Genomic DNA, 27972 nt, shown 5'->3' on the forward strand with positions numbered 1-27972 from the left:
GGCCTCGGCCGAGCAACCTCCTCCCGCTGGGTACCGGCTGCCGGGCCGCGGGCGGGCGGGACAGACGGCTTCAGAGAACAGGAGAGACGCACCTGTGCCTGCCTTCCTCTTCCGGGAGGAGGCGAAAGACGCCAGGCAGGCGAGGCGCGCCCGAGAACGCCAATCGCGAAGGCTCGGCGGTGTCTCGCGCCGCAGTTCGCTAACGCGGCACTTGCACTTACTCTCGCGAGACTTGCGCCGGCCTCAGGATTGGACCTGGGCACCGGGAAGTGCGGGCTAGGGCTACGAGTGCCTGCTGGGAGTTGTAGTCTGAGTGGTAGGACTTGGGAGAGACGTGCCTGAGCTCCTCCTACGTCTCCCCCCTAATTTTTTTTTTTTTTTTTTTTTTGGTACTAGAGATTGAACCCAGGGGTAATCTACCTCTGAGCTACACCCCAGCATTTTTTAAAAATGGTACCGGGGATTGAACGCAGAGGCATTCTACCTCTGAGCCACACCTCCAGCCCTCCCTTTTTTGGTATGGTACTAGGGATGGAACCCAGGGGCCTTCTACCTGCAAGCTACAATCCCAGACCTATTTTTATGTTTTATTTGGAAACAGGGTCTCACTAGATTGCTGAGAGCCTCACTAAGTAGCTGAGGCTGGCTTTGAACCTTTGCGATCCTCCTGTCTCAGCCTCCCAAGTACTGGGATTGCAAGCGTGCGCCACCACGCCTGGCTCAGACCCTTTTAATTTTTATTTTGAAACAGGGTCTCGCTACATTTTAAGTCTCATTACTTACAGGGGCTGTCCTCGAACCTGCAATCCTCCTCCTGTCTCAGCTTCCCAAGTACCAGAATTAAAAGCATGTGCCACCATGCCTGGCTACTCCCAGCCCTATTTATTTGTTTGTTTTTGTGGTGGTGGGGATGGAATCCAGAGCTTTCTAACTTCGGGCTACACTCCCAGACCTATTTTATACTTTATTTGGAAACAGGGTCTCACTAGGTTGCTGAGAGCTTCACTAAGTAACTGAGGCTGGCTTCAAACGTCTGCAATCCTCCTGTCTCAGCCTCCCAAGTGTGGGGATTACAAGGGTGTGCCACCATGCCCGGCTTTATTCTTTATTTTGAAGAATAGGGTTTCACTAAGTTGCAGAGTCTCACTAAGTAGACGAGGCTGGCTTTGAACCTTTGAGATCCTCCTGTCTCAGCCTCCCAAGTGTGGGGATTACAAGGGTGCGCCACCACGCCCGGCTTTATTTTTAATTTTGAAACAGGATCTCGCTAAATTGCTGAAGCCCTCGCTAAATTGCTAAGCTGGTTTAGGAACTGCGATCCTCCTTGTCTCAGACTCCCAAATACTGACAGTAGGTTGTTGAGCTACTATGACTGGCTCCGCGGTAATTTATTCTTTCTTTCTTTCTTTCTTTCTTTCTTTCTTTCTTTCTTTCTTTCTTTTCTTCTTCCTTCCTTCCTTCCTTTCTTCCTTCCTTTCTTTTCTTTTCTTTTTTCTTTTTGTACTGGAGACTGAACCAGAAGCATTTTACAGTCTCGGCCTATTTATTTATTTATTTTGAAATAGGGTCTCACTAAATTGCTGAGTCTAGGCTGGAATCTACAATACTCCCTCCTGTCGCAAACCACCCAAGTAGTGGGATTACAGGCGAGCGCCACCGCCAGGCTCCGCGAAGATTTTCAAAGCACCTACCCTCTCTAGTCTGCAGAGGGAGCTTGATTTTTGCAAGGTTTTGCATCTCATTCCGCAAATTTCTCAGACCTTTCTTCATTTATTCAATAAATATTATCAAACTCTTACTTCATACCCAGCACTGTATTGAAGAATAAAACGATGAATAAAATAGCTAACAAATCCTCTGCCCTTATAAGGATTTCGTGGCCGTGCCTTGAAAGCAATGAACAATTATTCTTTTCAGACAGTGATAACGGCTGTAAAGGATATTAAACAAGATGGTGTGAGATATATAAAGTACTAGAAGAGCATGGTAGGTTGACTTATTAGGAAAGCCTCCCTAAAAGGTGATATTTTTTAACTAGTGAAACTCAAAAGCTAAATCTGAAAACGCAGTGTTCCAGGCCAAGTGGACAAATGCAATGGCTTTTTTCTTTCCACCCTTTTTTCTTAGGAAAGAAGCGGGGAGCTCTCCAAAATGGTTTCCACCAATTCCGCCCCCTCAGCCCCAGCTTGTACTACCTTCCCAGTCCAAAATCTTAAAAGCCACAACACCCAGAGAGAAATCTGACTTGCCACACCCTCCTTCCGCCGGCAGGCGAATTACTTGCCCTTACTTGTCATGGCGACTGTCCAGCTTTGTGCCAGGAGCCTCGCGAGGGTTGATGGGATTGGGATTTCCCCCTCCCATGTGCTCAGACTGGCGCTAAAAGTTTGGAGCGGCTCAAAAGTCCAGAGCCACCGTCCTGGGCGCAGGTAGCCGCTGGGCTGGGGGAGCACCCGTCGCCTGAGCTCGGCGGGTGCATCCCAGGACACTGACACGCTCCTCTGAGGACCCGGTAAGGTCTTGACTGAGCCTGATGAGTCCTCTCTGAGTTACCGACCCCGGAGAATCTCGGGGTTTGGGGCGGAGTGGGGCAGCGGGGACAAGGCGAGTTTGGCTGGGTGGGGAAAATGGGATCTTGGCTGGCAAGAAAGACGTCGAAATGCAATGTTGGGAGACCTGAGTGTAGGTGATGGGGATGTTGGTACCAGCTATACTCAAAGCTGAACACCTGGGCAAGGATTTGGGACTTTAGGGGAGCTTGAGTCGGGTACCCCATACACACACCTGTCTACAGAGTGCTGGGTGTTGGGAGTCCTCGAAGTGAGATGCACAAAGCATTAGGGCCTGAGGCCTTCGGAACTCATGGCTCGAGATTTTAGAACCTATGCCTTAGTTCTAGCTCCCTTCCGAAATTAATTGGGATGATCTTGGAAGCCCAGGCTGCTAAGGTCTCAACTTCCGGACCTTTGTCTTTCCGAAATGATCTTCCCAGCCGACCCCCGGTCTCGCTAGCTGAAGAAAGTCGTGCCAAAGAAGGGTTAGCTGTGAAAGTAGGAAGTGCTACTCGAGAGGTTTGCCAGGGAGCCCGTGCGGAGCCGCCGGAGATGCCCGGCAGCCCTGTTATTGTTTGGCTTCACATTTGCATTTCTGCCGCCTGCAGCACCATTTCCGGTTTCTTTTTGTCAGAACAGCTCATTGCACCCAATAAGAGGGGAGCAGAGGGAAAGAAAATGTCTTTGAGGCCGGGTTCCATTGCTTGCGGGGGTGGGGGCTGCTACCCTTGTTCGTTACTCTCTTTTTCTGGACCCCCTTGGTTACTGCTGTTGCAAAGGAAGGGGGTATTTGCTTTGATACAAACCTCAAGCCCTCCCCCTTTTTGGAATGGTGTGTTCTAGATCCCCTAAGTCATCTGCTACGTAGGCGGGCGCTACCATTGCATGGGGTGAGACGGGGCAGGATGCAGAAGGCAAAGCCTGGGTTAAAAAAAAAAAAAAAAAAAAAAGGTGCATTAGGGAATCCAATCTTGAAAGACTGCCGTGATAGGTGGCTTGTTTGTGTCGGAAACACGGCTTACCTGGTATCCGGTTTTGGTGTAAGCCATTCCTGTGCTGGACGCAGAGCCGACGTCCTGCGGGCGGAAGGGGCGGGCGGGGCGCGCAGGGTCCTGCCCGGCCTGCCCAGGGGGGGGCGGCGCAGCACCGTCAGCCCCGGGCAAATTCCTTTCTCCTGCTTTTAGCCTGGGATGTTTTCCCCGCCGCACACAATTTCTGCACACCTCCCATGTACAGGCACTTACATGCTTATCTTTTTTTTTTTTTTTTTTTGGCTACATAGAGGTAGTATTTACATAATGCGCTGTAGAGAAGTTTTGAGTTTCCTCCGGTCGCTCAGAAAGTTCAATAATCTTAGTCTATGAAATAAACTGGCAATACACATATTCACCAGGAACAGAGTAACAGATTTTATTGCTTGACTCCAGGAGCCACTCAAAAGAGGACCAGATTAAGTTTATATATAGACCTAAGCAAAGGGAGAGGACTTGGGATCTGTTGGCGGTAAGAAAGAGAGCATTGGATTTGGAAGGCTGCGGGGTGGAGGTGGACACTGCACAAGGGCTGTCTTATGCAGATAAAAGTCTCTGGGGAACTGCCACTTATGGTAAAGTGTCTGGACCAGATGCAGAGTCCCAGTCTCGAAGCCCAGCTTGGTGACGCAGGCTTTTAATCCCAGTACTTGGGAGGCTGAGACAGGATGATTTCACCCAGGTTCACGGCCAGCCCTAGCAATTTAGGCCATCTGCAATTCAGTGAGACCCTGTTTCAAAGTAAAAAGTAAAATTAAAGTAAAATAGGGCTGGGGGTGTAGCTCAGGGGTAGGTAGAATGCCCTGAATTCAATCCCTGTTAATCCCCTAAACCCCCCCCCAAAAAAAAGAAAGGACAGTTTTCATAACTATAATGGCTGCAGCGGTCAGCATTTTCTCTGAATAATTTAGTAGTCATCCCTAGATGCCTCTGGAGTGGGGATTGGTTCCAGGATGGTTGTGTCTCTCATATAAAATGACATAGTATTTTCCTGTAACCTGTGCATATTCATATATATATATATGTGTGTGTGTGTGTGTGTGTATATATATATATATATATGCTTTAAATTATAATACTTGATACAATGTAAATAGTTGTAACACTGTATTCAAAGTAAAAAAAAAAGTCTGTACAAGTTCAATAAAGACACCATTACATAGTCCAACAGCATAACTTGTTTTTTTCTAAAATAAGATGTGCAGCCAGTGTACTGGCGCATGCTTGTAATCCCCATGCTTGGGAGGCAGAGACAGGAGGATCGCGCAGGTTCGAAGCCAGCCGCGCTGGCTTAAAAGACCCTGTTTCCAAATAAAAATATAAAATAGGTCTGGAAGTATAGCCTGGAGGTAGAAGGGTTTCCAGGAACCCCAGTACCACACACAAAAAAACAAAAAACAAAAAAACAAAGATGTGTACAAATCAAACAAATTTTAGTAAATCAATGTTTATATATAAAACAGATAAATACTTCCTGATCTATTGTGGTTTATCCCAGGATTGCAATATGTATTTAACATTCAAAAATCAGTCTGTGAAGGCCAGACGTGCTGGCACAGCTTGTAATGCCAGCATTCGGGAGGCTGAGACTGAGGATTGCAGACAGCCTCAGCTACCTAGCGAAGCCCTCTGCAACTTAGTGAGATGTTTCAAAATAAAGAATACAAAATGGGGCAGGGGGTGTAGCTCAGAGGTGGAAGGCCCTTGGGTTCCATCCCCAGACCCACCAAAAAAAAAAAAAAAAATCAGTCTGTGAGCCGGGCATGGTGCCACATGCTTGTAATCCCAGTATTTGGAAGGCAGAGACAGAAGGATCACAGATTGGAGGACAACCTCAACAAGTAATAAGATTCTCATATACCTAGTGAGACTCTGTTTCAAAATAAAAAATAGGGCTGGGACTGGGTGTGTTGGCACACACTTATATTCCCAGCCTTTGGGAGGCTGAAACAGGATGATCGAGGTTTGAGGACAGCCTCAGCTACTTAGTGAGGCCCTCTGCAGATTAGTGAGACCCTGTTTCAAAATAAAGAATAAAAAATAGGGCAGGGGGTATAGCTTGGAGGTTGAATGCCCCTGGGTTTCATCCCCAGCCCCGTAAGATAAATAATAATTAAAAATAAAGAATAAGCTGGGTGTGGTGGTGCACGCTTGCAATCTCAGCGCTTGGGAGGCTGAGACAGGAGGATCGCACAGGTTCCAAGCCAGCCTCAGCTACTTAGTGAGGCTCTCAGCAACTTAGTGAGACCCTGTTTCTAAATAAAGTATAAAATAGGTTTGGGAATATAGCCTAGAGGTAGAAAGACCCTGGGTTTCACCCCCAGTACCACCAAAAAAAATAAATAAAAGAATAAAAAATAGGGCTGGGGGTGTAGCTCGGAGGTGTAATGCCCCAGGTTCCATTCCCCAGTACCACACACACACACACAAAAAAAGTCTTATTTATATAGCCTCTGCAGATGTGTATATAAGGTTATAATGGAAACTTCATAAAAAGCTACCAGAACTAATAAGTAAATATAGCAAGGTTACAGGTTTCAAAGGCAATGTTTGTTTTGCAGTACTGGGGATTGAACCCTTGGGCATTCTACCTCTGAGCTATACCCCCAGGACTTTTTTATTTTTTATTTTGCTAAGCCTGGCCTTGAACCTGCCATCCTTTTTTTTTTCTTCCTTTCATTTTTTTCTTTTTTTTTTTTTAATTCTGGGGATGGAACCCAGAGGCATTCTATCTCTGAACTACACTCCCAGCCCTATTTTTATTCTTTATTTTGAGACAGGGTCTCACTAAGTTGCGAAGGGCCTCACTAAGTAGCTGAGGCTGGCTGAGAATATGCAGTCCTCCTGTCTCAGCCTCCCAAGTACTGGGATTACAAGCATGTGCCACCAAGCCTGGCTTTTTTTTTTTTTTTCCCCCCAGTACTGGGGATTGAATCCAGGGGCACTCTACCTTCGACCTACATCCCCAGCTCAATTTTTTTATTCTTTATTTTGAAACAGAGCCTCGCTAAGTAGCTGAGGCTGGTCATGAGCCACAATCCTCCTGTCTCAGCCTCCCAAGTACTGGGATTACAAGCGTGCATCACCACGACCAGCTCACGCCCAGCTTTTAAATTTTTTTTTTTTTTTTTTTTGGCGGGGTTGGGGATGGAACCCAGGGGCATTCGACTTCTGAGCTTCAGCCCCTGCCCTATTTTTTTTATTCTTTATTTTGAAACTGGGTTTCACTGAGTTTCAGAGGGCCTCAACTAAGTAGCTGAGGCTGGCCACAAACCATGATCCTGCTGTCTCAGCCTCCCGAATGCTGGGACTACAAGCGTGCGCCACTGCGCCCGGCTAGAAATGAATTCTTAGAACAATGCCATTCATAGTAGCATAGAAGAACGTGGTATACTCAGGGGTAAATTGAGCAAAAATGAATGAGAGCGTTTTTAAACTATAAAATACTGCTGAGAGAATTGAAGATTTAAATAATGGAGAAGCTAGGCATAGTGGTGTGTGCCTGTAAATCCCAGGACCTGGGAGACAGACAGGAGGGCTACAGGTTGGAGACCAGCCTCAGCAATTTAGTAACACTTTCAAAATAAAAAGGGGTAGGGGTGTAGCTCAGAAGTAGAATGCCCCTGGGTTCAATCTCGTGTACCAAGAATAAATGAATTAATAATGCAGAGAGATACTTTTTGTGGATTGGAAGGCTCTGTGGTATAGATAGGAATACATTCTTTGCAGAGTGATTTAATTCAGTCCCAATTAAATTTTTTCAGTTTTATTTGTAGAAATAACAAGCTGGTTCCAAAATGGAAAAAAAAAGGCATGAAAATAATTTGGAGGGGTGTGTGTGAGACAGACAGACAGACAGACAATAAAGCTCCTAGGACTAACGAACCAAGGGATAAGCTGCGCACAGAGGCACACACCTGTAGTACTTGGGAGGCTGAGCCAGGAGAGTCGCAGGCTCAAAACCAGTTTCAGCAACTTAGACTCTGTTTCAAAACAAAAATAGGGCATGGTTGGCACACGCTTGTAATCCCAGCATTCGGGAAGCTGGGACTGGAGGTTCACGGTTCCGGGCCAGCCTCAGCTACTTAGTGAGGCCTTCCACAATGTAGTGAGACCCTGTTTCAAAATAAAGAATAAAAAAATAGGGCAGGGGGTGTATCTCAGAGTCGAATGCCCCTGGGTTCCATCCCCAGACCCGCAAATAAAAAAATAATAATAATAAATAAAAGACTTGCCAGGTGTGATGGTGTACACTTGTAATCCCAGTACTTGGGAGGCTGAGACAGGAGGATCGCAAAGGTTTGAAGCCAGCCTCAGCTACTTAGACTAAGCAATCTAGTAAGACCCTATTTCCAAATATAATATAAAAATAGCTCTGGGAGTGTAACCTGCTGGTAGAAGGGTTCCATCCGTAGTGCCACGAAAAAATAAAATGAGATAAAAATTTTAAAAAGACTAAAAAATAGAGCTGGGGGTGTAGCTCGGAGTTAAAATGCCCCTGGGTTCCATCCCCAGTACCAAAATAGCAATAATAATAATAGAGCTGGGGCTTTCACTCAGAGGTAGAACCCCCTTTCCCTCGATCCCCAGTACCACACACAAAAAAAGAAAGATACAATAAACAAGAGAGTCCAGAAAAAAGTAAATAAACATAAATGTGGCCAAGTGAGTTTCTACAAAGATGCTAAAGTTACCGGGTGGGGAAAGGAAGGTCTTTGAACAAAGAATTATGGAAAGACATAGGGAAGAAATTTTTTGACCCCTTTCTTACATAATACACAGTAATTAAGTGGAATAAAAACTTTCACCCAGCCAAGCACAGTGGTGCACACTTGTAATCCCGGTACCTGAGAGGTTTTAACAAGAGGATCAAAGGTTCAAAGGCAGTCCTAGGAATTTAGCAAGGCCCGGTTTCAAAATAAAATAATAAAATAGAACTTGGGATGTAGCTTGGAGGTAGAATGCAACGGGACTGGGGTGTAGTTCAGAGGTAGAATGTCGGGGGGGGGGGCGTGGGGGGGAATCAATTCCCGGTACCACAAAAAAATAAAATAAAAATAGGGCTAAGGGTGTGGCTCAGAGGTAGAAAGCCCTTGGGTTCAATCCCTAGTACCAAAGTAAATAAGTATATAATAAAAAGATATATCTTGGAGGTAGAATGCTTTGGGTAAAATCCCCAGTACCAGCAAGAATTATTTTCCAATCACATAGCTTTTATCCAAAAGGTTTGTTTGTTTATTTTTGCTGTGCTGGAGGTGGAACCCAGGGCTTACTCTTGCTAGGCAAGCATTCTCCTGTAAGCTACATCCCCAACCCCCAAAGATATTTTTATACTAGATTTGGTGAAACCTTAGGAGAATAATCATTCAGAGTTTCAGCGTAGCTTCAGACAGCCCGGGTCCACGTGCCAGGTTCTGCCCATTGGGGGTTTTTACAGCCCTGATAAATGACCATTCTTTAACCTCAGTCCCCTCATCTGTTTACCTTCCTGGCTTTTCCAGAGGATTAAATACCTCAGCCACTGGAACCTGTGGCCTCTGGGGCTTATGATCTGGGGTCTCGGCTGAGTTCGTTGCTTTGCTGCTTAGCATGTCCTTAAACACCTCCGGCCATCTGTGGCCTCCAAGTACCTGCACTGAAAAGGTTTCCTAGTGGCGACAGTGTGTCCTCCCTGCAGAAACGCTGAGGTTACAGTTGCTACTAAACACCTGAGTGTTAGGGACAGAGCTCTCCTGCATCTGTGGGGCTGTCTCCCAAGGGGATTGAGGTCTTTGGGTCTCCACCCCAGAACAATGCCCCCCACCCCACGTTTACTGAACAGTGCAGTGGGGACCCTACCCCCAAAGTTGTATTAACTTACAGCACAGAGTTCTCTCCAGAGTAATAAAAAAAAAAAAAAAAAATGAAAGCCAGGCGTGGTAGAGCATGCTTATAATCTCACAGTACTTGGGAGGCTGAGACAGGATCATGGTTCCCAGACAGCCTCAGCTACTTACTGAGGCCCTCTTCAACTCAGTGAGACCCTGTTTCAAAATAAAGAATAAAAAATCGGGCTGGGGGTGTAGCTCAGAGGTAGAATGCTGCTGGGTTTAATCCTCAGTACGCCCCCCCCCCAAAAAAAAAAAGAACAAATGAAAGAGGAGAGCTATATTAACAGCTAGCTAACATTTATTGTTCTTTTTTGGGGTACTGGGGATTGCACTCAGGGCTATGCTGCCTCTGAGCTACACCCCCAGCCCTATTTTAGGTTTTTTTTTTTTTTTTTGGTGGTTCTGGGGTTCCTGGAAACCCTTCTACCTCCTGGGTACACTCCCAGACCTATTTTATATTTTTATTTGGAAACAGGGTCTCTTAAGCCAGTGCGGCTGGCTTCAAACCTGCGTGATCCTCCTGTCTCTTCCCAAGCGCGGGGATTACAAGCGTGTGCCACCATGCCTGGCTTTGGTTTTTTTTTTTTTTTTTTTTTAAACAGGGTCTTGCTAAGTTGCTACTGCTGGCCTTGAACCTGTGATCCACCTGTCTCAGCCTCCCAAGTACTGGGATTACAGGGCCTGGCTGTTGAGGTCTGTGATAAGCCAGGCACTTCTCCCTGCGGTGTGTGTGCGCACACGTGTGCACACATGCACACCCCTGGACATGAAAACCAGGGCCTTGCACATACTAGCAAGCTCTACTGCTGACCTACATGCCAACCCATTTCTCAGTTCTTATGTAATAACAAAGTCAGATCCTGTTTTAGAGCAAAGTACACTAATGCACAGAGAGGTTAAGTGCGCTCCCAAAGTTGCACAGTTATTAGGTGGCTTTGTGTTCTGTGGGGGGTTTGGTTTGGTTTTTTGTTTGTTTTGTTTTTCTTTTGGTATGTGTGGTACTGGGAATCGAACCCAGGGGCATTCTACCTCTAACCTACACCCCAGCCTGATTATCTAATTTTTTTATTTTGAAACAGAGTATCACTAAGTTCCAACGCTGGTCTTAAACCTGTGATCCTCCTATCTCAACCACCCAAGTACTAGGATTACAGGTGTGTGCCACTATACCCAGCTGGGATGGTTTTGATTGATTGATTGATTGATTGATTGCATGATTGGGGCAGGTTGACACACATTTACAGTCTTAGAACTTGGTAGGCTGAGAGGAAGATGAGGGCTGGGAGTTTAGCTTGGAGATAGAATGCCCCTCCAGTCTGGTTCAATCCCCAATACCTATTTTTTTTTTTTAAAAAAAAAAAAAAGCAACTGAACATGGTGGCACAGACTTGTAATCCCAGTATGTGGGAGGGTGAGACCCTGTCTCAAAATAAGGCTGGAGGTGTGGCTTGGAGGTAGAATGCCCCTGGGTTCAATACCCAGCCACGTACCACATACACACAGCTGTGTGCATTGTTAGAAATGGAACCCAGGGCCTCAGGCATGTTAGGCTGGTGCTCTGACACTGAGCTACACCCCCCCAAAAAAGTTGATTTTTCTAAGCCAAGAGATAACCCCTTTGAGATAGTATGCTACAATTTTTTATTTTTTATTTTTATTCTATTTTTTGTGGTACCGGGGATTAAACTCAGAGGCATTCCACCTTCGAGCTACATTCCCAGCCAAATTTTATTTCTTATTTGGAAACAGAGTCTTGCTTGATTGATGATAGTCTCACTGATTGTTGAGGGTGTATTCAAACCTGGGATCCCCCTGTCTCAGCCTCCTAGGTGTAAGAATTACAGGCATGTGCCACCATACCTGGCTTATTCTTTATGTTGAAACAGGGTCTCACTAAGTTGCTGAGGGCCTCACTAAGTAGCTGAGGCTGGATTCAAACCTGCGATCCTCTTGTCTCAACCTCCCAAGTACTAGTATTACAAATGTGTGCCACCATGCCAAGATACAAATTAAGATAATAGGGTAGTCTCAAAACCAGGGCTTTTGAGTTCTGTGCACACCACACACACACACACACACACACACACACACACACACACACGTGTCTAGTTTTGGTTATTGCTCTATGCTCCTGCCTAGCCACTCCCGCCCACTCAGCTCTGGGTCCTTTGGAACCTCCCATCCAGAGAACTTTTATCAGCTAAGATCTGCTTTAAGTGATACCAAAGAGATCTTAGCTGTAGAGTCTGATGGAATAAACATCTTACTTATAGGTGTTCGAATGGCCATTTTGCGTGTGTGTGTGTGTGTGTGTGTGTGTGTGTGTGTGTGTTTTACTGGGGTGGAACCCAGGGGCTTTCTACCTCTGGGCTACACCACTCCCAGGCCTATTTTATATTTTATTTGGAAGCAGGGTCTCCTCACTAAGTTGCTATGAGCCTCACTAAATAGCTGAGGCTGGCTTCAAACCTGTGTAATCCTCCTATCTCGGCCTCCCAAGTACTGGGATTACAAGCATGTGCGCCACCACACCTGGCTTTCGAATGGCCATTAATAAAAGTTCACTTAACCTCTTCACTTGTCAAGAGGCAGGCCTTTTTATCGGGACAAATAAGATAAGCCATGTGGGAAGATTTTGCAAGCCCTAGATACACAAGAAAGAAAGCCCTCTATCAACATACAGGCGGAAGTAAATGTTAAGGAAGATTGGAAAAGGGCTTGCCATTAACCCCACTGCTTGCATGGGGAACATTTGTGAGTTTCTTTGAGACAGAAAGAGAAGTGTGGTGAACATTTACAGTAGACCTATTTCTCAGCAAAGCTCATGACAGATTTGGCATCAAGAAAGATAGCATGAAGCCGGGCACAGTGGCGCACGCTTGTAATCCCAGCATTTGGGAGGCTGAGACCGGAGAATCGCGGTTCGCGGACAGCCTCAGCTACTTAGTGAGGCCCTTTCCAACTCAGTGAGACTCTGTTTCAAAATAAAGGATTAAAAATAGAGATGAGAGTATAGCTCAGAGGTAGAATGCCCCCGGGTTCCATCCCCCAAATGTACCGCAAAAAGAAAAAGCACGGAGCCCGGCAGAGTGGCACGCTCCTGTACTTCTAGTATTTAGGAGGCTGAGACAGGGAGATCTCAGGTTGGAGGTTGGAGGCCAGCCTCAGCAACTTGATGAGAAATGTTTCGTTTTATTTATTTATTTGAGTGTATGTGTATGTTGAACCCAGGGGCATTCTACCTCTGAGCTACACCCCCAGCTCTAATGGGTCTGGCTAGGTTGCTGAGAATCTCACTACTTGCTGAGGGTTGTTCTGTTTCTAATTTTTAAAAATAAGCTGGGCATGGTGGCTTGGGAGGTACTTGGGAGGCTGAGAAAGGAGGATCACAGGTTCAAGAACAACCTCAGCAAGTAGTGGGACTCTCATCAACCTAGCATAACCCTGTTTCAAAATAAAATACAGTAGGCCTGGGGCATAGCTTTGAGGTAGAATGCCCCAAGGTTCAATCCCTAGTACCACAAAAAAAATATGTTTTTTTTTTTTAATAAAAAATAAGCCAGGTGTGGTGGTGCATGCAATGTAATCCTAGTACTTGGGAGGCCGAGGCAGGAGAGTAACAGGTTCAAAGCCCGCCTCAGCAATTTAGAGGCTCTCAGCAAGCAACCTAGTGAGCCCCTATTTCCAAATAAGAAATAAAGCTGGTCTAGGCCGGGCGTGGTAGCGCACGCTTGTAATCCCAGCGTTTGGGAGGCTGAGATAAGAGGATCGCGGTTCGTGGCCAGCCTCAGCTACTTAGTGAGGCCTTCTGCAACCCAGTGAGACCCTGTTTCAAAGAAAAGAACAAAGTGGGGCTGGGGTGTAGCTCCAAGGTAGAGTTCCCCTGGGTTCCATCCCCAGTACCACAAAAAAGAAAAGAAAGCAAGCTAGTCTGGGGGTGTAGCTCAGAAGTAGAATGCCCCTGGGTTCTATCCCCAGTATTATAGAGAGAAAGGGAGAGGGGGAAAGATAGAGAAAGGGAGGGAGGGAGGGAAGGAGGAAGATAGGTCCGTGAGGCCATTTGAAATCTTGTCTTGAGGAAGATTAGGCTACATGGCCTCATGTAAAACCCTGGTCTAGACAGAGGCTGCCCCTCCCTCCTTTTCCCCTGAGCATTTGCAGCAGGCTCAAAGCCTGAGCACGCTGATTCGCCTCCTCAGCACATTATGGTGCCTGACCAGATGCCAGGCACCGTGACTATACCAGGTCAAACAAGGCAGATCATTGCCCTTCGCCGAAGGTGATTATGTTCCACCAGGGTAAACAGAGGAAATAATGAGGAACAGTAAGGCAGTCTAAGTACTATGGGAATTAAATCAGGAAGACTTGGTGGGGTTTGGCTGGACAGCTATCATTGGGTGGACATTTGCAGGTTCGAGGTCAGCCTCAGCTACTTAGTGAGGCCCTCTACAACTTAGTGAGATTCTATTTCAAAATAAAGAACAAAAAAAAAAACAGGGCTGGGGTTTTGAATCCCCCTGGGTTCAATCTCTAGTACTGCAAAAGAAAGAAACTAAAAAATAAAACAGGGCTGGGTATATAATAGCTTAAAGGTGAAATGCTCCTGGATTCAATCTCCAGTACCAGGGGGGGGGGGGGAATGATGAGGTCTCTTAGGAAGGCGCCAACCACAACAGTCACAGTGGGAAGGAGGCAGGGATAGAGTGTTCCCACAGAGAAAACCACCAGTTGACTGAGGAAAACAAGTTCAGCCAATCTAGTTAGAATCTTCAAGGAGGGAGTAGTTGGTAAGAGATAAAATCAAAGTAGGAAGCGGGGTGTGAGAACCCATGCCTATAATCCTAATACTTGGGAGGCTGATGATGGGAGGAGGATTGCAAGTTTGAGGCCAGCCTCAGCAATTTAGTGAGACCCAGTGATTCAGCAAGACTTTGTTTCAAAATACAAACAAGTGAAAAATAAATAAATAAATGGCTGAATGGCCAGGTGGGCATGGTGGCGCACGCTTGTAATCACCACACTTGGGAGGCTGAGACAGGAGGATCGCACTGGTTCAAAGCCAGACTTGCTGGCTTAAGAGACCCTGTTTCCAAAAAAATAAATATATAAAATAGGTCTGGGAATGTAGCCCAGAGGTTAGAAGGGTTTCCAGGAACCCCCGTACCACAAAAATAAATAAATAAATAAATAAAAATAAAAAAATAAATGGCTGAGGATAAAGCTCTGAGGTAGAATGTCCCTGGTGGTTCAATCCCATGTACCAAACTAATAATAATAATAATAAATAAAAAGGCTGAGGGTCTAGCTCAGTTGTAGAGCACCCCTGGATTCAATCCCCAGTACCACACATAAAAATAATTAATAAATTAAAAGGGCTGAGGGTATAGTTCAGTAATAGAGCACCCCTGGGTTCAATCCCCAGAACCACACATACAAAATAATAAATAGACCAGGTGTGGTGGCGCACACTTGTAATGCCAGCATTTGGGAGGCTGAGACGAGGATCGCAGTTCAAGGACAGCCTCAACTACTTAGTGAGGCCCTTTGCAACTCAATGAGACCCAGTTTCACAATAAAGAATAAAAGCCAGGCTGGGTGGCACAAGCTTGTAATCCCAGCATTCAGGAGGTTGAGACTGGAGGGCCATGGTTTGCAGACAGCCTCAGCTACATAGTGAGGCCCTCTGCAACTCAGTGAGACCTGGTTTCAAAATAAAGAAAAAATAGGGCAGGGGGTAAAGCTCAGAGGTCAAATGCCCCTAGGTTCCATCTCCAGACCTGCAAAAAAAAAAAAAAAAAAAAAGAGAAATAGGGCTGGGGGTGTAGCTTGGGGGGGTAGGATGCCCCTGGGTACCATCCCTAGTACTGCTAATAATAATAATAATAATAATAATAATAATAAATAAAAGGGCTGAGGGTATATATATAGTTCAGTGGTAGAATGCCCCTGGGTTTTTTCAATCTCCAGTGTGCCACACACAAAATAATAAATAAATAAGGCTGAGAGTATATAGTTCAGTGCTAGAGTGCCCCTGGGTTCAGTTAGTACCACCAAAAAAAAGAAGAACTGTGTGGCCTGCAAGTCAGCTGGTGAGGAGTGGGCAGGGGAGCCCAGCTCTCCTGCTCCCCGGAATCACACTATCCATCTTCAGCAGGTCCTCGGGCCCCTTGTGTTGCGCCTTACACCCAGCCCTCTCTTCTCCCCTCACAGAAGCCAGAGTGCCTTCCTGGGCGTCGCCATGGAGGAGCCGCAGTCGGAGCTCAGCATTGAGCCTCCCCTGAGTCAAGAGACGTTTTCAGACTTATGGAATTTGTGAGTAGATCTTCCAGGAGGGCGGGCGGGCTTGCTGGCCTGCCCCCACAGGCTCACCTCCCTGCCCCAGCCCCGGCCCCTTCGCAGAGGCCTGTGGGAAGCAAAAAAAATCAGAAGGACTGACTTTCATGCTCTTGTTTTTCAGACTTCCTCAAAACAACCTCCTGGTAAGGACCTGGCTGGAAGAGACCAAGGACTTGGTGGGCTGGTGGGCAGAAGCCTTGACTCTAATTCTCCTTGTTTTGTACATCCGCAGTCCACCTCGATGTCCCCTTCCATGGAAGATCTGCTGTCCTCAGATGACTGGTTCAGAGGAAACTCAGGTGAAGACACCCAAATGCCAGCGGCTTCTGAACCAGTGGCCTCCGCGCCAGCGGCTCCCGCGCCCGCCGCCTCCTGGCCTTTATCGTCATCGGTCCCTTCCCCAAAGAACTACCCTGGCGACTACGGTTTCCGTCTGGGTTTCCTGCATTCGGGGACGGCCAAGTCTGTCACGTGCACGGTCAGTGGCCCCGAGGATTGGCTTTCATGTGACCTTTCAGTGCCTGGCCGTCACCCCTGAGATTTTATGTCCAGAACTTGATTCCTCCTAGCCTTGGCTTCTGGTCTTTCTGTCTACATTTTACCTGGTTTGTCTCTGAATTTTTACCTCTGTTCCAAAATTGAGACGGGCGTGGTAGGGCACACGTGTAATCCAGTACTTGGGAGGCTGAGACAGGAGGATCTCAGGTTTAAAACTGTCAGACTTCTCACTACTACTCAAAAGTAGTGAGACTTTCATCAATCTTGTGAAAGCCTGTTTCAAGATAAAAATAAAGTAGGACTGAGAGTGTAGCTCAGAGGTAGAATGTCCCTGGGTTCAATCCTTAGTACCATGATAAATAAATAAGCCAGGCATGGTGGTTCACACGTGTAATCCCAGTACTTGGGAGGCTGAGACAGGAGGATCGCCTGTTTTGAGGCTAACCTCAGTTACTTAGTGAGATCCCCCCACAACTTAGTGAAACCCTTACAAAAATAAAAAATAAAGTCAGGCGTGGTAGCACATTCTTGTAATCCCAGTACTTGGGAGGCTGAGACAGGAGCGTCGTTGGTTCGTATCCAGCCTCAGCTACTTCATGAGGCCCCCCGCAACTTAGTGAGATCCTGTTTAAAAAAAAAAAGAATAAAAAATAGGGCTGAGGGTATAGCTCAGAGGTAGAACGCCCCTGGGTTCAATTCTAGTACCAAAAAATAAGTAAAGAGCCGGGCGTGGTGGTGCATGCTTGTAATCCCCGCACTTGGGAGGCGGAGACAGGAGGATCGCGCAGGTTCGAAGCCAGCCGCACGCGCTGGCTTAGGAGACCCTGTTTCCAAAATGAAAATGTAAAAATAGGTCTGGGAGTGTAGCCCGGAGGTAGAAGGGCTTCCAGGAACCCCAGTACCACCAAAAAAAAAAAAAAAAAAAAGTAAAGAATAAAAAAATAGAGCTAGGGTATAGCTCAGAAGTAGAATGTCCCTGGGTTCCATCTCCAGTACCACAAAAATGAAAAATAAAAATAAAAACAAATAAGAAGGGGCTGGGGCTATAACATAGAGGTAGAATGGCCCTGAATTCAATCCCTAGTATCACAATAATAATAATAATAATAATTAATAATAGTAATAAGCTTCTGAAGCCAATGGTGGCACGCACCTGTAGTCTTCGGAGGCTGAGGTAAAAGGATCTCTTGAGCCCAGGACTTGGCAACTAACAATGCCAGCCATGATGGCACATAACTATAATCCCAGTACTTCAGAAGCTAAGACAGGAAGTTTGCAAGTTCAAGGCCAACCTCAACAATTTAGCGAAACCCTGTTTCAAAATAAAAAATAGGGCTTGGGGATGTAGCTTAATGGTAATGGGTTCAATCTCTAGTACCACCAAAAAAAAGAAAAGAAAAAGGACTAAGAGAAAATAAGCTTCTGAAGCCAGGCAAGGTGGTATATGCTTGTAATCCCAGTACTTGGGAGACTGAGACAGGAGGACTGCAGCTGAGGCCAGCCTCAGCTACTTAGTGAAACCCTGATTCAAAAAAAAAAAAAAAAATAAGCCGGGTGTGGTGGCTCACGCTTGTAATCCCAGCATTCGGGAGGCTGAGACAGGAGGATCACAGTTCGCGGACAGCCTCAGCTACTTAGTGAGGCCCTTTGCAACTCAGTGAGACCCTGTTTCAAAAAAAAAAAAAAAAAAAAGGGCAGGGGTTGTAGCTCAGAGGTCAAATGCCTCTGGGTTCCAGCCCCAGACCCACAAAAAAAAAAATAAATAAATAAAAAATAAATAAAAAATTAAAAAAAATAGGGCTGGGAATATAGCTCAGAGGTAGAATGCCCCTGGATTCCATCCTCAATACAAAAAAAAAAAAAAAAAAGAGCCAGGCATGGTGGCTCACGCTTATAACCCCAGCATTCGGGAGGTGGAGATTGGAGGATCGCAGTTCGAAGACAGCCTCAGCTACTTAGGCCCTTTGCAACTCAGTGAGACCCTGTTTCAAAATAAAGAATAAAAAAATAGGACCAGGGGTGTAGCCCAGGAGGTAGAATGCCCCTGGGTTCCATTCCCAGTACTGCCAAAAAAAGAAAAAAGAAAAAGAAAAGAAGCTTCTAGTATGTAGACCCTAACTCCATTGTGGTGTCTGGTATACAGTAGGTGCTCAAACAGTGTTTGTTCATTGAAACCGCTTTCTTTTTCTTTGTTTCACTTGTTGCCTTGGCTCCACTCTTAAATTCTTCTCCTTCCTGCTCCTACAGTACTCCCCTGCCCTCAACAAGCTGTTCTGCCAGCTGGCAAAGACCTGCCCCGTGCAGCTGTGGGTCGACTCAATCCCCCCACCCGGCACCCGGGTCCGCGCCATGGCCATCTACAAGAAGTCGCAACACATGACGGAGGTTGTGAGGCGCTGCCCCCACCACGAACGCTGCTCTGACAGTGATGGTGAGTGGTCAGGGACTGGAGATGGGGCGGGGCTGGCTGCCCAGGATCCCTAAGCCTCTGATTTGTTCCTGATTGCTCTTAGGCCTGGCCCCGCCTCAGCATCTTATCCGCGTGGAAGGGAATTTGCGTGCGGAGTATTTGGACGACAGAACCACTTTCCGACACAGCGTGGTGGTGCCCTATGAACCGCCCGAGGTCTGGCTTGGCGGCCGTGGTCCCAGGGGAGGGCAGATTGTCGGTGGTTATCCAGGTGGGAGGTAGGGAGGGCTTTCTCCTCCTTCCTTCGTTTTCTTTTCTTTTGTGATGCTGGGGATGGAACCCAGGATGTCACACATGCCAATCAAGAGCTTTACCCCTGAGCTACGCTCCCCACACACTGCTTTCTACTCAGTGCTACCAGGGTCCTCTGGGGGTGTACAGAAGAGACAGGTTATCCTTACTCCTCCGTGGAAGAAACTGGAGCTTTCAGAGGCCGCAGGGTTCCCCATGATGAGTTGGCTTCACCTAGGGTCCCTGTTCCCCTCTAGGTCGGCTCTGACTGCACCACCGTCCACTACAACTACATGTGTAACAGCTCCTGCATGGGGGGCATGAACCGGAGGCCCATCCTCACCATCATCACACTGGAGGATTCCAGGTACCGAGCCACACACCGCCCTCCACACGGGTGCCTTCCTCCCCGGCGTCCACCTGTCCCTGTCTCCATCCCCCGGACCCCAGCCCTACCACACTCCTTGCCCTTAGTTCTCACTCTTCTCCATAAGCGGAGTCGTCTTTGCTGTTCTTTATCTGCTTCCCGTCTCCTGGCTTTAGGACCTCCCTTCCTGTGGCACCTCCTCAGTGACTGGAGCTGACGGCGACTGATTTACAGAAAGGGCAGATAGGACCTAACTTCCTCACACTTCTGCCTCTCCTTTCTCTTCCTGGATAGTGGTAACCTGCTGGGACGTTACAGCTTTGAGGTGCGTGTTTGTGCCTGTCCTGGGAGAGACCGGCGCACAGAGGAAGAAAATTTCCGCAAAAAGGGGGATACTTTCCCCGAGCCACCACCAGGGAACAAGAAACGAGGTAAGCATGCAGGACAGGAGGAGGTAGAGGAGAAAGAGGGGGTACAATTCTGTCCCAAATTCACTCTTCTCTCCTCTTTCGCAGCACTGCCTACTGACACCAGTTCCTCTCCTCAGCCAAAGAAAAAGCCAAAGGACGAAGATTATTTCACCCTTAAGGTACCAAGTCTAGGCAAGACACATAAAGTCTATTGCATATAATACAGTGGGATTGGATAAGGGAAGAAAAGGTACATCTGATAATTCTTCTGTTTATGTCTCCGGCTCTTGTAAAAATACCATCGGTATGAAAGTGTAGTTTTCACTCTATATCCTAGTGCTGTTTCCTTTTAGGCTGCTTTGCCTGCAATTAGGGCGCCTGCCAGCAGGGGGCAGTGGTGCCTGAGAGACAGTGGCTCCTGGTTGTACCTAACTTGAGAACACCAATTCGCACCGGAGAATACATGTGTTTCTCCAGTTAAGATGGGAATGTGTCCCAGTGAACCCATTGTAAGTTGAAAATATGGTACATTGAAAGTGCATTTAGGTCTGGGGTTGTAGCTCAGCGGTAGAGTGCTTGTGGCCGACTGGGAGCCGCGGCTTGCTGCTGCTCCCCAGCACTGACGTGTACTACACATCAGGAGCCTGGAAAAGATCCAAAATCCATACACACCTCTACTCAACGTCTGTTGCTTTCACACCACACGAAAGCCAAAAATTGTAAGTCAAAACCATCATAAGTTGGGAACCACCTATATATTTAAATGAACCACTTTTTTTTTTTTTTTTTCTTTTCTTGGTACTGGGGATTGAACTCAGGGTCGTTCTACCTCTGAGCTACACCCCTATCCCTAGTTTAGTTTTATTTGGAAACAGGGTCTTACTCAGTTGATGTAAGCCTCACAGAGTTGCCGAGGCTGTCCTCAAACCTGGAATCCTCCTGTCTCAGCCCCTCGAGCACTACTAGAATTACAGGCCTTGTGGTGCACACTTGTAATCCCAGTACTTGGGAGGCTGAGATACGAAGATCACAGGTTCAACACCAGCCTCAGCAAACTAGTGAGGCCCTCTGCAATTTAGTCTTTTTTTTTTTTTCTTTCTTTCTTTTCTTTTTTCTTTTTTTATTTCTTTTTTTATTTATTTATTTATTTTTTTGTGGTACTGAGGTTCCTGGAAGCCCTTCTACCTCCGGGCTACACTCCCAGACCTATTTTTATTTGGAAACAGGGTCTCTTAAGCCAGCAAGGCTGGCTTCGAACCAGCGCAATCCTCATGTCTCCACCTCCCAAGCGAGGGGATTACAAGCGTGTGCCACCACGCCCGGCTGCCCTCTGCAGTTTAGTCCGAGGATGACTCGGTGGTAGAGTGCTTACCTAGCATGTGTGTGAGGCCCTAAGTTCAATCCTCAGCACCACAAAAAAGACTTGTTAGCATGAAAATGGTTCTATGGCTTTGCCCAATTCTTCTCTGTCCCCTTCTGTTCCTGTTCTAGATCCGTGGGCGTGAACGCTACGAAATGTTAAAAATGCTGAATGACGCCTTGGAATTCAAAGATGCCCAGACTGAAAAGGAGTCAGCGGAGAGCAGGGCGCACTCCAGGTGAGTGGCCTGGGCCCTTGCCAGCCTGCCCCCTCCCTTCCTGGGTTGGAAAGCCGTAGGGCTGCCTTCTGATCCCACCGTCATGGTAAAAGAAAAAAGTGGACCCTGTCCTACTGAGTGCTGTCTTGCTCAATATTTTTAGTTGTATCATACAACCACTTCCTCGCCTCAGATCCCGGAACCCAGGGACACACGCGGATACTTCTTTGCTCTTGCCGCAGATACTAGCTCAGCCACGTAGGGTGCCAGAGGGAGGGCGAGTGTGTAGAAGTGTCGTGCAGAACCAGTTTGGGTCACTCAGCCTGTCGAGCACTAACAGGTCCTGTGTGGCCTTGTTACTTTCTTCTCAGGCTCAGTTTCCTTATTTATGCGAAGAAGGCAGGCGTGGTGGCGCACGTTCGTAATCCGAGCATTGGCTTGTAATCCAAGCCTTCGGGAGGCTGAGACTGGAGGATTGCGGTTCAGGGACAGCCTCAGCTACTTAGGCCCTCTGCAACTTAGTGAGACCCTGTTTCAAAATAAAGAATAAAAAATAGGACGGGATGTAGCTCGGAGGTAGAATGCCCCTGGGTTCCATCCCCAGACCCGCAAAAAAATAGTAATAATAATAATAAATAAATAAATAAATAAATAAAATAAAATGGAGTAGAGCCAGACATGGTGGTGCATGCTTGTAATCTCAGTACTGCGGGGACTGAGACAGGAGGATCACAGGTTCAAGGCCAGCCTCAGCTATTATTTAGTAAGACCCTGTTTCAAAACAAAACATAAAGCTGGGCGTGGCAGTGCACACCTGTAATCTCAGTACGTAGGAAGCTGAGAAAGAAGGATTGCAGGTTTGCGGCCAGCCTCAACAACTTAGTGAAGCCCTCTGCAACTTAAAAGAGACCCTGTTTCAAACTAAAAAATAAAATAGGGCTGGGAATATAACTCAGAGGTAGGATGGCCCTGAGTTCAATCCACAGTACCACAAAAATTTAAAAAATAAATAAATATATAAAAAGGGTTGTGAGTATAGCTTAGAGATAGAACACCCCTGGCTTCAATCCCCAGAGATCATGTGTTTTCTTTGTTGTGTGTGTGTGTGTGTGTGTGTGTGTGTGTGTGTGTGTGTGTCTATGTGTGAGTGTATGTGTGAGTGTGTGTGTGTTACTGGGGGTGGAACCAAGGGCCTTCTACCTCCAGGCTACCCCTCAGACTTAATTTTTGTTTTGTTTTGTTTGGGTGTGTTAATTTTTGGGGGGGCTTGGGTTTGGTTTGGTTGATTTGTGGGTTTTTTGTTTTGTTTTGTTTTTTGTTTGTTTGTTTTGTTTTGTTTTGTAGTACTGGGGATTGGAATCGGGGCATTCCACCTCTGAGCTATACCCCCCCCCAGCCCTATTCATTCTTTATTTTGAAACAGAGTGTCACTAAGTAGCTGAGGCTGACCATGAACCTGCAATCCTCCTGTCTCAGCCTTCCAAGTACTGAAATTACAAGTATGCACCACCATGCCCAGATTGTTTTTTTATGTTTTGGTTTTGTTTTGTTTTGGTGGTGGTACTGAGGTTCCTGGAAACCCTCCGACCTCCGGGCTACATTCCCAGACCTATTTTATATTTTATTTGGAAACAGGGTCTTTTTTTTTGGTGGTACTGAAGATTGAACTCAGGAACATTCTGCTTACACTATACCACCACACCTTGCTTTTGTTTTTCTGTTTTTTGTTTATTTATTTGTTTGTTTGTTTTGCGGTACTGAAGCTGGAACTCAGGGGCATTCTTCCTCCGAGCTACACCCTCAGCCCAATTTTTTATTTTGAAACAGGGTCTCAGTGAGTTGCAAAGGGCCTCACCATGATCCTCCTGTGTCAGCCTCCCAAATGCTGGGATTACTAGCCTGCGCCACCATGCCTGGTTTATTTCAAATTTAAAAGGGGGGCCGGGCGTGGTGGCACACGCTTGTAATCCCCGCGCTTGGGAGGCAGAGACAGGAGGATTGCGCAGGTTCGAAGACAGCCACGCGTGCTGGCTTAGGAGACCCTGTTTCCTAATTTAAAAAATGTAAAAATAGGTCTGGGAATGTAGCCTGGAAGTAGAAGGGTTTCCAGGAACCCCAGTACCACCCAAAAAAAAGAAAAAAAAAAAGGAAAAAAATATAAAAGGGGGAAGCCCCCTGTGGTGGCCCACACCTATAATCCCAGTATTTGGGAGGTAGAGACTTGAAGGATCTCAAGTTCAAGGACAGACACAGCAATTCAGCAGGATGCTCAGTAACTCAGCAAGAACCTGTTTCAAGATTTTAAAAATTATAAGCCAGCATGATGACACACACTTATAATTTAAGAATGGAGGATCGTAAGTTCAAGGCCAGCCTCAGCAACTTAAGGGCCCCTGTAAACCAGAGTCTCACTAAGTAGCTGAGGCTGTCCTCAAACCGCGATCCTCCTTTCTCAGCCTCCCAAATGCTGGGATTACAAGCATGCGCCACCATGCTCAACTTTTGTTTTTTTTGTTTGTTTGTTTGTTTGGTTGGTTGGTTGGTTGGGTTTTTTTTTTTTTTTTTTTTTTTGGTGGTGGTACTGGGGTTCCTGGAAGCCCTTCTACCTCCAGGCTACACTCCCAGACCTATTTTTATATTTTTATTTGGAAACAGGGTCTCTTAAGCCAGCATGGCTGGCTTTGAACCTGCGCAGTCCTCCTGTCTCCGCCTCCCAAGCGCGGGGATGCGTGTGCCACCACGGCCGGCTCAACTATTTTATTCTTTATTTTGAAACAGGGTCTCACTAAGTTACAGAAGGCCTCACTAAATAGCTGAGACTGGCCACAAACCCGTGACCCTCCTGTCTCAGCCTCCCAAGTGTTGGGATTACAAATGTGTACCACCATGCCCAGTGTTGGTTAATTAATTAATTAAAAATAAATCCAGAGCCAGGCATCATGCTATGTGCCTATGGAAAAGCTGGGTGTGGTGGCACACACTGTTATCCCAGTATTTGGGAGGCTGACACAGGAAGATCACAGGTTTGAGGACAGCCTCAGCAAATAGCGAGACTTTGATCAACCTAGTGAGACCCCGTCAAAAATAAAAATAGGGCTGAGGGTGTAGCTCGGAGGTAGAATGCCCCCCCGCCCCCAGGTTCAATGTTCAGTACCACAAAACAAAAACCAGCTGGGCAGGGTGGCATATTCTAGTAATCCCAGTGTTTGGGGAGGCTGAGATAGGATGATCGCCGGTTCACATCCAGTTGAACCTCGGCAATTTAGTAAGGCCCTCTGTAACTTAAGGAAACCCTGTTTCAATAAATAAATACAACAGGGCTGGGGTGTAGCTCAAAGGTAGAATGCCCCAGGGTTCAATCCCCAGAACCAAAAATAATAGGGCTGGAGTTGTAGCTCAGAGATTGAATGTTCCTAGGTTTGATCCTCAATACCAAAAAAAAAATTTTTTTTAAGAGTGTGGGGAGCTGGACATGGTGGCGCACGCTTGTAATACTAGCATTTAGGAGGCTGAGACCGGAGGATCGTGGTTCGCAGACAGCCTCAGCTACTTAGTGAGGCTCTCTGCAACTCAGTGAGACCCGGTTTCAAAATAAAGAATAAAAAATAGGGCAGGGGATGTAGATCGAATGCCCCTGGGTTCCATCCCCAGACCCCCCACACACACACACACACAAAAGAGTGTGGGGGTGGCTCTGGGGTTGTAGCTTGGAGGTCAGATACCCTGGATTCAAGCCCCAGTACAGTACCAAAAAACAAAAGTAAAAAATAAAATGCCAGGCATGGTGATACACACTTGTAATCCCAGCATTTAGGAGGCTGAGACAGGAGGATCATGGTTCATGGCCAGCCTCAGCTACTTAGTGAAGCCCTTTGCAACTCAGTGAGACAGTGTTTCAATATAAAGAATGAAAAACAGGGCTGAGAGTGTAGCTCAGAGTTAGAATGCCCCAGGTTCCATCCCCAGTACCGCAAAAATAAAAAAATGGAGTTGGGCGTGGTAGTACATGCTTGTAATCACAGTACTTGGGAGGCTGAGACAAGAGGATCCAAGTTTTTGGACTACTTAGTGAGGCCTGCCTCCACAGCTACTTAGTGAGACCACGTTTCAAAAATCAGGCTGGGAGCCGGGCGTGGTGGCGCACGCTTGTAATCCCAGCATTCAGGAGGCTGAGACCTGGAGGATCGCGGTTCGCGGACAGCCTCAGCTACTTAGTGAGGCCCTCTGCAACTCAGTGAGACCCGGTTTCAAAATAAAGAATAAAAAATAGGGCAGGGGGTGTAGCTCCGAGGTCGAATGCCCCTGGGTTCCACCCCCAGACCCCCCCCCCAAAAAAAAAAAAATCAGGCTGGGGATGTAGCTCAGAGGTAGAATGCCCCTGGGTTCAATCCCTAGCACCACACACACAGAAAATGGAATGAGAACTGGGTGGCACATACCTGTAATCCAGGTGACTTGGGAAGCTGAGGCTGAACCCCATTTTTTTCTTGGTACTAGGGGCTGAACCTGGGGACATTCTAGCTGAGCTACACCCCTGGCTTTCTTTTTTTTTTTTTTTAACAGGATGTCACTAGGTTACTGAGTCTTGCTACATTGCTCAGGCAGTCCTCAAACCTGCAATCCTCCTATCTCAGCCAAATTTAGGATTACAGGTATATGCCAAAAGAATCACAAATTTAGCCTCACTAAATTCTGGCAAAAGAATCACAAATTTAGCCTCACTAAGTGGCTGAGGCTGGTTTCAAACCTGTGCCATCCTCCTGTCTCAGCCTTTCAAGCGCCCGGCTTTTTTTTTTTTTTTTTTTTTTTGGCTCTGAACCTGCGCTATTCTCCTGTCTCAGCCTCCCAAGCCAAGGGGATTGCAAGCCTGCGCCACCATCCCTGGTGAGGATCACAGCTTTGAGGTCAGACCCAGCAATTTAGTGAGCCTGTCAGCTACTTAGTGATGAACACAAAATAAAATAGGGCTGGGGAGCCGGGCGTGGTGGCGCACGCTTGTAATCCCCGCGCTTGAGAGGCTGAGACAGGAGGATCGCACGGGTTCGAAGCCAGCCTCAGCTACTTAGTGAGGCTCTCAACAACTTACTGAGACCCTGTTTCCAAATAAAATATAAAATGGGTCTGGGAGTATAGCCCGGAGGTAGAAAGCCTCTGGGTTCCACCCCAGTACCAAACAAAAAAAAAAAAAAAAAATAGGGCTGGGGATATAGCTCAGAGGTCAAATGGCCGTGGGATCAATACCTGGCACCACAAAAATAAATAAGCAAACAAACAAACATACAAATAAAACGGAGAACTGGGTGTAGCGACACACACTTGTAATCCCAATACTTGGGAGGCTGAGACAGGAGGATCATGGTTTGTGGCCAGCCTCAGCTACTTAAAGAGGCCCTCTGCAACTCAGTGAGACCCTGTTTCAAAATAAAGAATAAAACCCAGGCATGGTAGTGCATGCTCATAATTTCAGCATTCAGGAAGCTGAGGCAGGAGGATCACGGTTCGCGGACAGCCTCAGCTACTTAGGCCCTCTGCAACTCAGTGAGACCTGTTTCAAAATAAAGAACAAAAAAAAAAAAAAAATGGGGCTGGGGATGTAAGCTCTGTGGTAGAATGCCCCTGGGTTCCATCCCTAGTACCGCAAAAAAAAAAAAGAATCACAAATTTGAGGCCAACCTGGGCAACTCAGAGAAACCCTGTCTGTAAATGAAATGAAAAGGGCTGGGGACGTAGCTTAGTGTCAGAGGGCCTGTGGGTTCTATCTGTGCGGTTTTAAAAATGGAATAAGGAGCCAGGCATGGTGGCGCACACACGTAATCCAGTACTTGGGAGTGTGAGTCGGGTGATGGTAGATTCTGATGAACACAAGTACCCCGTGATGCCCAGTGAACATATCTGCAGGGGGTGGTGGCCATCTTAAGTTCCCTTGTTCCAGTCTTAGATCTTTTTGTGTGTGTGTGTGTGTGGTACTGGGAGTGGAACCCAGAGGCCTTCTACCTCCGGACTATACTCCCAGACCTATTTTATACTTTATTTGGAAACAGGGTCTCACTAAGTTGCTGAGAGCCTCACTAAGTAACTGAGGCTGTCTTCGAACCTGCGCGATCCTCCTGTCTCAGCCTCCCAAGTGCAGGGATTACAAGCGTGCGCCACCACGCCCGGTCCAGTCTTAGATCTTTTCAAGCCTTGATCAGAAAGAGCGGCTCATACCCCTCCTTACAACATCGTCTCTTCTCCCTCTTCCTTCTCACTTACAGCTACCTGAAGTCCAAGAAGGGGCAGTCTACCTCTCGTCATAAAAAACCAATGTTCAAGAGAGAGGGGCCTGACTCTGACTGACGTCCTGGGCCTCCAGTCCCCCACCCCCACCCCGTACCCCTACTCGCATTTTGGGACTCAGGGGCTTTTGAACCCTGCCTGGTATCGATGTGCCTCAGATGAACCCGGGACTCTGCCGTTTGTCTTGTCCCGGAGATCCACTCAAGAAGTTGACCTGTGCTCGTGTTTGTGGGAATGTGGTGGTAGCCAGCGTGTACCAGCTAGCTGGTAATGTTTAGACCTTGCCAAGTGTTTGGAAGAGGGAAGAAAATGTTCTCTGTAAGGGTTGGAGCTTGCCACTAATCCATCCACTGG

The 27972-nt window shown here is 46.9% G+C and overlaps 1 protein-coding gene and 1 long non-coding RNA gene across 2 annotated transcripts in view; one reads left to right on the forward strand and one right to left on the reverse strand.

Annotated features, from left to right (window-relative positions):
* Positions 1-27972, reverse strand: part of LOC308275117 — a 562357-nt gene that overhangs the window by 344735 nt on the left and 189650 nt on the right. The gene's annotated exons all lie outside the window — the stretch shown is intronic.
* On the forward strand, positions 15683-27678 carry TP53 (tumor protein p53; the record flags this gene model as incomplete). Its single annotated transcript, XM_080713368.1, has 10 exons — positions 15683-15765; positions 15911-15932; positions 16022-16267; positions 18535-18718; positions 18801-18913; positions 19246-19355; positions 19650-19786; positions 19871-19944; positions 21257-21363; positions 27597-27678. Exons 1-10 carry the CDS (start codon positions 15692-15694, stop codon positions 27676-27678), a joined length of 1149 nt encoding a protein of 382 aa, XP_080569494.1. The 5' UTR covers positions 15683-15691.

Source organism: Muscardinus avellanarius (assembly GCF_963383645.1).
Source record: "Muscardinus avellanarius genome assembly, chromosome: 16".
NCBI classification, from domain to species: Eukaryota; Metazoa; Chordata; class Mammalia; order Rodentia; family Gliridae; genus Muscardinus; species Muscardinus avellanarius.